The sequence below is a fragment of the Azolla caroliniana genome, unplaced genomic scaffold, assembly GCF_043228905.1.
Source record: "Azolla caroliniana isolate FFs.n. ecotype wild unplaced genomic scaffold, voAzoCaro1.0.p SCAF_10, whole genome shotgun sequence".
In the NCBI taxonomy this organism is placed as follows: Eukaryota; Viridiplantae; Streptophyta; class Polypodiopsida; order Salviniales; family Salviniaceae; genus Azolla; species Azolla caroliniana.
This window is the reverse complement of record NW_028230445.1, coordinates 14,803,789-14,818,279: the sequence shown is the minus strand read 5'-3', so window position 1 is coordinate 14,818,279 and position 14,491 is coordinate 14,803,789. Positions and strand designations below refer to the sequence as shown.

Below are 14,491 nucleotides of genomic sequence, written 5' to 3'. Positions count from 1 at the left end.
AATATGATGTTAAATGTTCCTTAATCTCATTCTTCTAGGATGCTATAGTGGCTCTGTTTCCATCAATCTTCTCTGATGTTAATATGAATCCACCATTCTTCTTCGTCATCATCTCCTCCTCCTCTATCCATCTCTTTTCATAAGCATTCTTCTTCTCGTCTTTTCCTTTACTGTCAGAACCCTTCTTCTTCTTCAACTTCTTCTTCCTCTTCTTTGTCTATGCCTCGAATGGAGCCATTCAATCGCAACAAGCTAATCGCCTAATTCCTGAACCAATTGGCTTTTTCATGATTTTAGAGGATGGGACTAAATCCCAAGTATCGTTGTCAAACAATGCGCGCATCTCCTCCCTCATTGCCTCGATCCACCGGGGATCTTGGGCAACTTCTTTGTAAGTCTCGGGTTCTTGGTCTGCTACGACCTTCATCATGAATGCATAATGGTGGGCCATGTAATCATTGTACCCGAACCTAACTATCGGGTTTTTTTGTCGATTCGATTGACGGAGTTTTCCTTTGGTCACCTTCGAGGCCGTCTTCATTTCATACTTGCTATCAACCGATCGGGATGAATGATTTGAGCCTTCACCGGATGTCATGTCCTTGGCCTCTTTCTCAAGCATCTTGCCCTTTTTTTCTTTCTACAGGTGTAAACCAAGGTGACACCACATCAGAGGTTTCTTCATGTTGTGCAAGACTCTGATTGTTGGATGACACCTCAAGTCCAGTCAGCTAGAGTGCAGGTAGACTCTCTGTTGGTTCTCCACCCATAATGGACGTTAGCATCTCTTCTTCTTCACTCTCAAAATCTGCTCCAGATCTGCTTGTTTCGAGCACGACGAGGGTCACTGATGTTGGGTCATACCATGATGTCACCTCATCAAATACCATGTCTCGTCTTACTCGTGATTGTTGAGTGATGGGATTAAAACACTTTTAACCCTTTTGCTCAAGTGAGTAACCAACAAATATCATCTTCTCCGACCTTGGGTCAAGCTTTCTCCGCTTCTCATCGGGTACATGCACAAATGCAATGCTGCCAAAAACCTTCAAGTGTGAAAGGTCTAGCTTTGTCCCAAAATACTTCTCGTGAGGGGTGATGTCATGGACACCTCGGTCGTGCACCTATTGATGAGATACATAGCAGTAATTGTTGCCTCTGCCCAATAGATCTTAGGCATGTTCTTTTCATGCAACATGGCGTGGTGTCGTGAAGATTTTCGGCGATAGTGTGTAAATTGTGAGGAACATACAAAATTGAGTGTGGTTCTTCTCACAAGATATGAAACAATAATAGTGAAGATACTATTCTAAATAAGTTTAATATCTTGGTACAAAAAGATGGAGGTCTTTAAGAGCTTTCGAATTCACTTTACTACATAAGAAACGGACAACTAAGTGTTAAGTTATGTGGGTATGAAGATTGCGAAGACGAAAAGAAAAACAAAACTGTGAGATATCCCATATAGACAGGACAAATAAGAATCCCAAAGTATATAACCATACCAATATCTCTTCAAAATATATCTACGTGTTTGGAGCATAGAAAGGTTAAGTTGTATGACTTGACGAATGGATTCAGCCAAGTTCATTGGTTTTGGACGAATCCAAACGGAACCGGACAGGCAAACGACACCAGACCGGCGGACGGAAGACGACGAAACCGATGATCGGATCGACGGACGGACGGCGACGAAACCGGATGGCGATCAGACAACTACGAAACCAGATCGGGATGGAGATTGGACAAAACCGGCTCGGGTTGCAAACCGGACGCACGATGTCTTGAACTTTTCCGTTGTGAAACGAACAAAATCGTCTAGTTCTTTGGAGGTCAAGTGAAGGTGTAATATGCACTTAAACATTTGTAAAAACAAGACTAAAAAGCCTAGTAAAAAGAAAATTTGTATACAAAGGGGTGCAAGTAAAAATTTGAACCTTGCACCTCCAAGTTGAAAGTCAATAGGCTTACCACTAAGCCAAGTCATATCTTCAAAAGTTTTACTTTGATCATTTTACATGTAAATTCTCATACATGAGAGCTTAGATGATGACATGGCAAACATGTATTACGTGCATGTCTTGCACCCTCACATGCACCATATGCATGGGGGCATCTATAAAAGAGTGGAGGAATCAAGCAAGAGGAGGCTAATGAAAAATTTGGGAAAAATAAGAAACTTGCTATCCTATTGTTGATGTATCTTGTCTCTCAAATCTAAAGTTAAGCGTTTAATCTTTATCTCAATCTCTCTCTTTCTCTATATCAATCTCTCTCAATCTATCTTAAATACTTTATCGTTAAAGCTAGTACAAACTTCAAATCCTTCCGGTCTAGAACCCTGGCAGTTACGCCTCACAATCCGCACATAGTAACGGATTTTCACGACAACGGGACATCTCAATAATTGTGCGATTCTTCCGCTCAGCAACACCGTTTTACTATTGTGTGTACGAGCAAGAGAATTCCCGGCGAATCCCCTTCTCTTCTAGAAAGGCCTTGAACTCGATTGAGAAGTATTCTTAGCCACCATCACACCATAAGCATCGAACCTTGCGATTCGTCTCATTCTCCACGCAATTCTTTAACTTGATAAAGTGGGAGAAGACCTCACTTTTCGACTCCATCGGGCATATCCAAGTATGTTGCGAATAGTCGTCAATGAAGGTAACGAACTACCTATGCCCACCAATTGTCATTGTTTGAGTTGCGCCCCATATATCTAAGTGGATAAACCGGTCTTTAACTTGAGAAAGTGGGAGAAGACCTCACTTTTCGACTTCATCGGGCATATCCAGGTATGTCGCGAATAGTCGTCAATGAAGGTAACGAACTACCTACGCCCACCAAATGTCATTGTTTGAGTTGCGCCCCATATATCTAAGTGGATGACGTCCAGCAAGCCTTTACGCATATTTCTTTCGCTTAGGAATGGATGCCTATGTTGCTTGCCTCGTTGGCATGCCTCACATACATTATCAGGATGTTTCGAAGTAAATTGTGTCAATCCATACACAGCCCCTTTTGTTTGCATTGATCAGAGTTTATCGAGGTTTACATGGCCAACCCTTTTGTGCCACAACTCGATATCAGACTCAGCCTTGAGACCCTTTGCATACATTGTTGTTTCACCTTAGTCGCATCAAGAATAAACATGTGACCTTCTCTTCTTGCATGAGCGATAGGTTGGCCCTTATCCTCGATGAATCAACCTTCCAGGTTGAATCGCACTTGCATTCCTTGTTCGACAATTTGGCCAACTGAGACCAAATTCTTTGTGATTGTTGAGACATGCAGTATATCCTCCATGTAGCCCTTGTTGTCGTGATTGTTAAGGGCCACATCTCCAACGTGCTCAATCATGTGTCTGGAGTCATCATCAATCTCCACCACACCGGGTCTCTCGGGTTCCCTCAAATTCATGAACCATTCTTGATGACTTGTCATGTGATTTGAGGCACTTGAGTCCACGAACCATACATCATCAGGTTGGGAAACACTTGTTATCATGTTATTCGTCCGATGTCGCATAACAAACATCGGCCCTTTGTTTTCTAGGTCAGCCATCATAGCATAGTTTGTTTGCTATCGGGGTGAGGCAGCTGAGTCATTCTTCTTCTTCCGACACTCGGCTTCAAAGTGGCCAGGCTTTCCACAATACCAACATTCAGTTTTATGGTTCTGCCTGGTTGATGCATGTTGGTGGAAGCTCCCTTTTTTGCCGGAATTCCCTCGGTTGTTTCGACCTTCTTGCTGCCTAGAATTAAACTGTTGTGGACATCGTCGGTCCACCTCTTCCTTGGCCATTCCTCCCCCGGTTTTCATGACCATGACCATGACCTCGACCAAGATCATCATGTGTATATAGCATATGGCCATCAAATGTCGTGCTTTTCAACTGTGTATGGTTCTCCTCAACCATTAGCATGGATTGCAAGTCAAAAAAGCTTGGGGGTTCTCCCTTGTTGTTATGGCAGTTCAAAATGAGCCATATTTTTGCCAAGGCAGATATGCACCATCTCGTCATCATCAATTGCCATATCCCCCTGCCGAATATTGTTCAACTCCTGCTGGAGTTGAAGTTTTCTCGCTATGGTTGAAGTCACAAAAATCTTCTTCATGTTTTTCCACGCTTTTGTTGGGGCTTTCGCATCACGAATATAGCTTAGCATGTGATCTTGCACACATATTGCCAAACAATACATCACCCTACTAGCGCCTTGCTACCATGTGGGGTAGTTAGGATTTGTAATATTGGGGGTTGTTTCTTGAGCTCCCTCGATATAACTCCAATACCCTTGCCTCTTATATTCCCAAGATTGTTGCATCTTATATTCCCAAGATGTGTAGTTGTGCATGTCCAACTTCTCTGTTGGAAGTGCGCTACCCATCTAGTATGCATTTCGCATCACGAATATAGCTTAGCATGTGATCTTGCACACATATTGCCAAACAATACATCACCCTACTAGCGCCTTGCTACCATGTGGGGTAGTTAGGATTTGTAATATTGGGGGTTGTTTCTTGAGCTCCCTCGATATAACTCCAATACCCTTGCCTCTTATATTCCCAAGATTGTTGCATCTTATATTCCCAAGATGTGTAGTTGTGCATGTCCAACTTCTCTGTTGGAAGTGCGCTACCCATCTATGCATTCATTTTTCTGATTTGGCTTGATTTGTATGGTCATGTTAACGTGAGCTTCTTGTTGTGCAACACTACAACGACGATGGCAGGTTTTAAAACTGCGTCTCTAACTGCTCATGCGTTTTCAATGGTAGAGCTTAGTGAAGGATCTCTAACCCTCGCGCTCTGATACCATGTAAAGAATCTAACTCTTTGTTTGTGTGTGTGTGTGTGTGTGTGTGTGTGTGTGTGTGTGCCATATTAAATGTGTTGGTGCAATCTAACCAAGATATCCACTTGAGTACGATTTTGTCATAAGAATATCTAATATTCTTTGACCACATTAACACTTGACAATTGCACGGATTACAATAAAGTGTGCTCACACACTTTTTCACACATCGTCCTTTTCTTCAGAAGCACGTGTTCACACAAGTTGAGCTTGATTCTCAACACATAGATTACCACATCTTGGTTGGAATGTTGGATGTGAGCGACAAAAATCATAAGAGAAAAAATATCCCATCTAGTTGGTAGTTGACATCAAAAAATGGTTCATAAGATGGGTTGTAGAAGATCTCTTAGACCTTTCAAATGATGTTATAAAATATGTAGTCATTAAGAAAAGGTTAATGCTTTCGAATGGGAAGATGCTAAAAGGATAAATTAGAATATTATGTTGTAAAGGTCAACCTTAATTGTTGGATTCAAAAGGCAAGAAAACTTACTAAATGAGTATTAACTCTCGTAGAGCCCTAACACGCCTTCGTACTCAATCGCACAACCTAGGTCTTAAAGTTGCATAATGGCATCAAACCCCATTAGCCATAAACGCAATTAAGGTATGTGAGGAAGGCTAATAGAGGATGAGTATCAATGGCTTTTTACATGCTCCACATATAGTGCAATTCGTGAAAGCAATTATGACATATTAAGAGGTGATGACTTGCAGTGCCACACTAAAGAGAACACCTAGAAGGTTGAGCTCATTTGTATATGCCTTATTCACACACAAGACTTTACGCTTTGAAGTATGAATATCCCTTCTTAAGAAGAGACACACATTAAGAAAGTTGTGTACTTAGGTCCCATGGGTAAATATTGCCTCTCTATGGACACTAAAAAATATCTAATCCAATCACATTTGCACAACCCATGTGCCCTTAATTAATTCATTTTGTTCATGTAAATCTAAACCAAAACTCATCCCTCGCACTTTTGATTCATGTGTGGTCTTAATCAATTTAATCTATTTGGGTGTAAATCTGAACAAAAACTCATCACAAGTTGTGATCCTTACCATTAGTTTGAACCATAAGGGAAAAATAAGTACGCGCACAAGCTTACCTTTTCTTGTCTCCTGGCCAAAACATACTTAAAAAGCAACCTTTATGATCCAATGTGGCATGACTCCATCCCATCACTCTAGAGTTTACTTGTGCATGCAAAGTTTTGACCATAAACTCTACTTGGTTTACTACTACTACCTGATACACCAAGAAAAGGTTGTGGACTCCACACTCTTTCATAGAATGTCTTACAACCCCATATACTCACATATTAGAGTTTCCTTTACCACATTTACATTGGTGCCCATAGACAAACTTTGTAACAGTTTCACTTGGGGAGGTTCATGATGGAAGTTGGCAAAGTCATACATCACAATCCTATGAACATGGCGTTAGATCCTCCACTAACCATAGACGAGTCTATTTAGGTCTATCTCGAGAGAGGACAGAACAATGTATGTACATTTTGTTTGAATTTTACATGTATTGCATTCATTATATACAATCTATTGCAAGAAGTGCAAAAGCTCTCCTATTTACAATCAATAAAAACTTGGCTATGAGAAAACAAGGTAGTGCAAATAATTTTAAGCAGCTCTCCTATTTACAATCAGCATTAGCTTTGTCTCTAAGCAAAAAACCATATTTTTCTTTCTTTCATTGTACTCAAAACTTAAGACTTCTCTCAAAGAAGGACACCCAGAATCGATTATCTTGTCTGTCAGAACGGTTCACAATCTTGGTAGGGAGATGAATGGCTACCCATCTTCCTCAACACTCTCGTGAAAGGAGACTCTGGCATTCTAGCACTTTCTTGAAGCTCCAAATCCTCCTTTGTTGGAGGCAACGAATCCGGTTCCGGAAAGAAATGCACTTTCTTCTCCTTGTCCTCGGGTGTAGCAGTTTTTTCTCCAGGTGCCTTTTGATGGATTTCCTTAGCTTTGCTCAACATTAGAACATTATCAATCAATGTCGCCACTCCTTCTGATTGTCGAACTAGGTTCCCGAGGCGATCCAATGGTTCACAGGCTGTGGATTTATCCTTAGATGAAGCAATATCGCACTTTTCCGTGCATTCATGCTGCATTCAAATAACCATAAATGTCTACCACATAGCTCTTTGTCCCTCACAACCCCCCCCCCTTTCATTACTAACATGAGTATTAACTCTCATTGAGCTCTAACACTCCTTCACACAACCTAGGTATTGAAGTTGCATTATGGAATCAAAATCAGCCAAATATAAAGACATGTAAGGTATGCAAAAGAAGGGCTAGTAGAGGATGAATATCACTTGTGATGATATATTAAGAGGGGGGTGATGACTTGAGTATCACACTAAAGATAAGACCTAGAAGGTTGGGCTCATATGTGTATGCCTTATTCACACATCGAGACTTGGTGCTTCAAAGTATGAATAATAATCCCTTCTTAGGGAGAAGACACACATCAAGATAGCTTTTGTACTTAGGTCCTATGGGCCAATATTGGCCTCTCTATGGATGCTAAATATCTATCTATACAAGCTAGTATCATCTCGCTCTTCCAGGAGGCTAATATGTTGTGCTTAATCCTTGCACTTTTGGGCTACTAATACGATTCCATCTCTATTGATATCACTCTTCTAGAATGCTACTGATATGTTGTTAAATGTTCCTTAATCTTCACTCTTCTAGGATGCTACTAGAATGCTAATATGAATCCATCTTGCTCTTCCAGGAGGCTAATATGTTGTGCTTAATCCTTGCACTTTTGGGCTGCTAATACGATTCCATCTCTATCGATATCACTCTTCTAGAATGCTACTGATATGTTGTTAAATGTTCCTTAATCTTCACTCTTCTATGGCTCTGTTTCCATCAATCTTCTCTGATGCTAATATGAATCCACCATTCTTCTTCATCATCATCTCCTCCTCCTTTTGGTTTCTTTGTCAGATCTCCATGATCAAAACAGTTCAGATCTCCAAAATCATCATTTTCTTGCTTAGAGAAATGGCATTTTCTTCTTCTTACCTTCTAGTAGTTCCCATATCAAAGTTAGTCTTTGTTTTAGTAGCGTTCTGATATCCAAGATCATCATTTCTAACATCCTTTTCGTATGAAAGTTTTGGTTCCATCTTCGTCTTCTTCCTCTTTATCTCCTTTCTCTTTCTCAAAGATTCTAGAAGTTCCCATTTACAAGCTCTCCATCTCTCTATCTATCTAATTTATATACAAAAAAATGGAAAAGAATGGTTGTTTCCACCATTTCCTACCTTCATTTTCTCGAACTCGAAGAGAGCCTCCCAACAATTGTATGCTTCATCTCCTTCCAGAATACTGCATCGATCTGCACACAAAACAGAAGAAAACTGAAGGTAAAGGAAACGCAAGCAAATGACAAGTAAAGAAAACAAAATGGACTGTGTTTCAGAAATAAGAACAGTAACAACAACATCGACGACGACGACGACGACGAACACAGAGAATTACAAGACGAAGAAAAAACGGCGGAAAATGCAGAAATCAACAACAGATGCAGAGTTTGGCTAAAACAAGAAGAAGAAAAATACCAAGAGCAACAAAAAAAAAAAATGCCAAAATCTGTGAAAACAGGACAAGGAAAAGAAAACGTTCCGGAATTAATTACCAGCGATGGCGTGTTCTGCCTTCTCGAGCAGGGATGGTTCAGGAATTAGGCGATTGAGCCTGCTGCGATTGAATGGCTCCATTTGAGGCATAGATGGAGAAGAAGAAGAAGAAGAAGAAGAAGATGGAGAAGAAGAAGATGAAGAAGAAGGGTTCTGACAGTAAATGAAAAGACGAGAAGAAGAATGTTTAGGAAAAGAGATGGATAGAGGAGGAGGAGAAGGAAGATGAGAGAGCAGAGAGAAATCCATTGGGGTGGGGGGGGCTCTGTGTATTATGTGGGTATGTATTGTATCAGTATGTATGAAAGGTGTGGTGGATAAGAAGGAACAGAGAGAATGCTCTGTTTCCTTCCTTCTTCATATACACTATATATACATACATACATAATAAGTACATATACATCTGGCCCCTGTTTCTTCTTCTTCTTCTTCTTAAATTCCTTTTCCTTTTTTCTCTAAATTGCGTGCTTTCCTGTGGGCACCAAAACAAGAGCCACCCTTATAGCTCCTTCTCCCAAGAGATAGACCACACAGAGACCCATAAGAGAAGCTCGGCGGGGGGCAGGGGACGACGGGACATCATCGGTCGGCTTAACAAAAATTGGCCCGCCTCAACCCTCTTGTCAGCTCCGTTATCCTAGCGTGTGTGTGTCTGTGTGTGTCGAGGCTTCCGTTTCGCCTGGCCCACCATGCTTCGATAAAGAGAGAGAGAGAGAGAGAGAGAGAGAGAGAGAGAGTGTGTGTGTGTGTGTGTGTGTGTGTGTGTGTGTGTGAGAGAGAGAGAGAGAGAGAGTGAATGAGAGAGAATGTGCCCCAGGTGGGCCTCCGCGAAACCATTGGTATCGAGCTCGTATGAACATCTCGGCACGAAATCGATGCTAGTGTGAAACATCTTAAGCCAAAATCGATATTCCTTTGTCCATCACGAGTTTCGGAAAGAGAGAGAGAGAGAAGAGAAACTGTGGGCTTTGCAAAAAATAAAAAACTATGGTCTTATCTTTGTCACGTTATTGCACATTTGTACTAAGAACACTCGAAAAAAGTCAATACTTTCTTGTTTTGATGATCACATGGGCCCATTTCTGTGTTATGTTTGCCTTATCCATAACTTGTCCCTTTTCGTATTATCTATGCTTATGTGGCACAAAAGCATTGGCTCCAAAGGGGGATACGAATTTAAAATATTTAGTTCATGGATGGCGATGTTTGGTTACATTATGCCAAATTTAGATTGAACATCAAGACAAAAAACCTTGATGAGGTACAAAATACTTGGCAATGACATAAGTTGGGCAAACAACTTATGAAACTTTGTAGCACTTCTTACATTGGTGGTGTTAGACCTAGATCCTAATGTAAGCATATGATAAGGAATTAATGGATAGATAAATAGAAAGGAGAGAGAGAAAGAAGGGTGTCAATCCACTCGACCATCCCCGAGCGAAGGGATTGAGACGAACTCGAGCCTCGATTCGTGTCCCATACCTGGTACTGGCACGCTCGCTATAAGAGTTGATCCACCACAAGGACAGAGTCTCGACGTAGTCAAGAGGTCCCAAATAGGCCTCATATTTATAGCCAGACCTAAGGCCCCCATGCAAGTTCACACTTGACCTTAATGGGTTGTCTCAATCCCAAGTATTAAAAGTAATCCTTCCCTTCTTTACACTCTCGTTTAACCCTCACACTTTATCCACGTGTATAGAATACTACGGTACAATCTTACCACGGGATATATTTTTTGCAATAGTGTAGATATCATGTTTATTGGTTGATCATGACAGTACATTGGACCCTATAGTTCAAATTGAATGTCAAGCCATACGTCCCGTTTTCTATGGCAAAAAATTATCCGTTGTTTTTTTTAGCATGCTTAGGTTGGACAAACCAATATTGACCTAAAATGTGCCAAGTATTGACCAAACGTGCCAATAACCATCATACATTTTAGTCTGGTCATTTTGATGTCCACTTTATAAACTTTCACAATTTTTTACAATATATTGCCTAGTACATCATGCATAAAACAAGCACCCAAAATCGTTGAGAGAGAAACTGTGAATACATGAAAAACAAATATTATCAAGACATGAAAAAACTCGTATTCAAAAGTATTTCTCATGTACCATAAAATAATAAGTTTTCAACAACATATAGAAACATGGTGGGAAGTTGGGTTATGAAGCCAAATTTCGGTGATTGATTATTAATGTGTTGATGATCGTTATTCGTGCTTGGTTAAATGAGAGTGTGGGATGGAGTATGAGTATGCATGGGATACCCACTCGTCATGAAACAAGTGAGAAGCAACAATTCCACACAATGCTCTATATGGTATCATTATAAGTGTTGAGCCTTGATATTGGGATTCATATACTTGAATTTGGGGTAGAACCAAAGCAGGATACATGGGTGCAAATTCCTTTGAGAGTGTCGGAAAGGTGCAAAAGCAATGACTTACAAGTCGCTTATGTTTCCATCTTCCAAATAAATTTCGTTGATCTATCCTCTTAAAACTATTGAATTTCTAATCTAAAATCTTGGGAATCTCGTCAATATTAAGGAGTTCAACAAGGATTAGCTTCTCTTAGTGAAAAGTGGAAACTTCTCTACAAGTAAGCTTTTCATGTGGATCAAACGTTAGTTTCTTCGTGTTTATATTTTTAACTTCCTAACTTATTTTCGGATGACTAATTCATTAGTCATAGTGGCGAGAGCAAAAGAAATGGAAGCTCGAGAATCACACTAAAACACAATACTAATTATGTGAATAGAGGGCATGACATACATGATACACTCTAGTTTAGTCACTTCTGCTAAAGGAGGAATCTTAATTAAAGCTACCCTAAATTCAATGAAAGATAAAAAATCGATATTAATACATTCATATATATGTGTGTGCATTTGTTATATATGCCCTTTATAGTGTTATATCGATACATGATGCTAAAAAATAGTTAGATTTATATGTTTTATAATTATTCACATTGAATCAATCTAAATGTCTTCCATAATTAAGGCTAACTTATATATATATATATATATATAACAACTTACCAATAGAGTAAGCTAACTACAATAAAAGAAAAGGAGAGAATATGTAATAACCTATGTGGTAAATTGCAAAAATAAACATTGATGTTAATATAGAAAAAACATCATTTAGCATTAGAGGAAGCAGTTGTTTCAATTACATCGGCTCATTTCATGCAACACTCGTGGATCATTGATTGATTTTCAGATTTTGCTCACAATGTTATTAGTTCCAAAATTCTCATGGCATGGATAATATGTCCATTCACACGTAAAGTTTTTCTTTAAGGTTCTCTACATGTGCAAATGGAACACAATGGGTGTACATGCCATGTGGAGAAAAGGAAAAGTAATAGCTAGAGAAAACAATTAAAAAACAACAAATACATAGATACAACTCCATTGCCTCCTCCAAATCAATCTTATAGTATTAATGACAAGTTTAACAACACTAAACACCACGGACACCCACACATAAAAATATATACACACATAACATCTATGGGTGAGTGGGGGTGCATGACACAATGAGAAATATAAGAAGTCATCAAAGTCCAATCAAGGAGGTTAAGACTTCAATGTTTACCTCAAGAAATAAAGCTTTTGTACAAAGATTTCAAGTGCAATGACCGAATCGGCAATGCACAAGAGCATAAAAGAAGGAATGAATGGTGTTTTCGGAGACCGGCCAAGATAACCCACTTTCTACACATGAATCAATATATGTTTTCCTTTTTCCTTCATGCTTCTCTTTTGCATTTTCCCTTCCTTTGTGATTCCATTTCCTTTGCCATCTTCTTTTGCTTTTGCTTTTGTATATGCCAAACCTTTTTTTCCATCAAAGTCACAAGTAGTGCCAATAATCTTTAAAAGGTAAAGGTATATAGCCATTGCATCATTCTTACTCTCTAACTCTTCTTTTTTTCTCCATTCCATACAAAGCTAATCGGCCATATAATAGCTTTCTCGTGACCAAATCAACCAATGAACGAGATATCCATTTGTTTTAGAACCAGAAAGCAAGCTAGTTTGATTAATTGGTGAGCATTTTGTAGAGCACCCAATTTACCTTGGTTAGCAGCTTGTGTGAGATCTTTCAAGAATTCACATGTAAATAGATCCTCAACACTTTCGGTTTGAGAAGCAACCGTATTTGCATAGGATCCCGCTACCGACAAGAACACTCTCATTTGGGCTCGAACATTTCCTATCGCAGTCGGGTTATAACCGGCTCGTCCTCCTTCTTCTTCTAGCCCTTCCTCCGACACTTCCAAAGCTTTTACCACATCCCTAGCTGGATTTGGTTGTTTACACATGAAATTTAGAAGCTCGCAATATGTGCCTTCATTCAACGGTTTGGTCCGAAAAGGACCTTCCCTCTTGAAAAAACATAGATAATGAGTCTTTTCATCTCCTATGAGACCCTTTGCCACTGCTGCGATGTATTGCAACATGTAATATGTAAGCCTTGAATGGATGACTTTTTCGAGCATTCTGAAGGCAGCATCCTTTCGAGAAACATCAATGATTCGTTTTAAATGCAAATCACAATTATACTCTTGCCATAGATGAATTATTTGCTTTCTTTCTTCGGAAATCTCGTCGCGCGTCTCTCTAGCCAATTCATCCATGGTATCATATTTTGACTCTTTTACTTCAATCTTTCCATGGGTTCCACCCCCATGATCTTCTCTTCTCATAGCAACACGACCTTCTACTTCTCTTTCTTCTTCCTTTTTGCTCATAGAATGCTTCTTACCTTTCTCTTTCGATCCATTGGAGTGATTTTGCGGAAGACCTTTAGGTTCATTGTTTTTCTCTTTTACACGAGATTTACCCTTTGCATGATGGTCTCGACTTGAGCTACTACTACTACTACTACTACTACCACTACTACCACTGCTACTATAACAATTATCATTCGAGTTCGAGAAATGGTTATCATTGTCATCCGTCTTTTGACCAATGACTTGCAATCTATCTTTAAGAGACCTCCCATTTAACAAATCTTTCATCTCGAGTTGAAGAACCGAGAGGCGACGAAGCAACACGTCTAAGTCGGCATTTTCACCACCTTTTGATTTTGATTGGACCATGGTATCATGAGGTGGCCTCGAAAATGTCGTAGGGCTATCATTTCTTCTTCTTCTATTGTTACTGTTATGGTTATCGATATTGTTACCACAAGAAGCTTTTCCATTGCTGGTGTAACTACCACTTCGGGATCGGTTAACTGATTGGCTTCTTCCAAAGGGGGGGTTCCTATGGTCAAAACCAACGGTTTTTCGGGTCTTGTCGAAGCATCGGCTCATAGTAGAATTGGATGATGTGTGTCGGGATGGCGGTATGAATCTTATGTTACTATTACTAGCAGAATTAGTAGTATATGTTCTTCTAGGAGGTGAAGTGTGAAACCCTAACCCTAATTCTAACTCTAAACCTACGCCTAGACCTAAATCTAGACCTGTTCTTTCTCTAGATGTATACATTTGTGCAAAACCATATATTTGTAATCCAACGGGAGAAGAGCCACCGTAACCCTAAGGCTGATTATAGTCTTTCTCTTCAGGGGGGGTATAAATTTGAGCAAAACCATATAAACATTCATGAAGCATAGGGCAAGATTAAGCCTTCTCTAACCTCAGCCCTAATTAGAGTATTTCACTAAGAAAGGATATATCTTCTATCTTTTGTGCAAAAGCCAGGTATTAGAAAGCATAGGAGAACAGGAAACCCTAACTCTGATTCTGGTCTGTCTCTAGGGGCAGCCTGATTCTGGAGTTTCTCTACGGCTTATACATTTGGTGCAGGAAAAATACGTGTGAAGAAGAAGAAGAAGAAGAGGAGGAGGAGACTGACTGAATGTACTGAGTGACTGAGCCGAGAGATATGAAAAATTACAGGAGGAAGC

At 39.8% G+C, this 14,491-nt stretch overlaps 2 protein-coding genes across 2 annotated transcripts; both read right to left on the bottom strand.

The window, feature by feature from the left end:
* Positions 1-6,358: 6,358 nt before the first annotated feature.
* LOC147859144 (CCG-binding protein 1-like) lies at positions 6,359-8,820 on the bottom strand. The gene is made up of 3 exons (XM_087325244.1): positions 8,547-8,820; positions 8,173-8,246; positions 6,359-6,996 (listed from the first exon to the last, which is right to left on the bottom strand). The coding sequence occupies exons 1-3, from the start codon at positions 8,794-8,796 to the stop codon at positions 6,637-6,639; spliced, it is 684 nt and encodes a 227-aa protein (XP_087181370.1). The 5' UTR covers positions 8,797-8,820; the 3' UTR covers positions 6,359-6,636.
* A 3,607-nt stretch (positions 8,821-12,427) lies between these two features.
* Positions 12,428-14,069, bottom strand: LOC147859143 (uncharacterized). The gene has a single exon (XM_087326286.1). The coding sequence runs from the start codon at positions 14,067-14,069 to the stop codon at positions 12,558-12,560; it is 1,512 nt and encodes a 503-aa protein (XP_087182412.1). The 3' UTR covers positions 12,428-12,557.
* Positions 14,070-14,491: the final 422 nt, after the last annotated feature.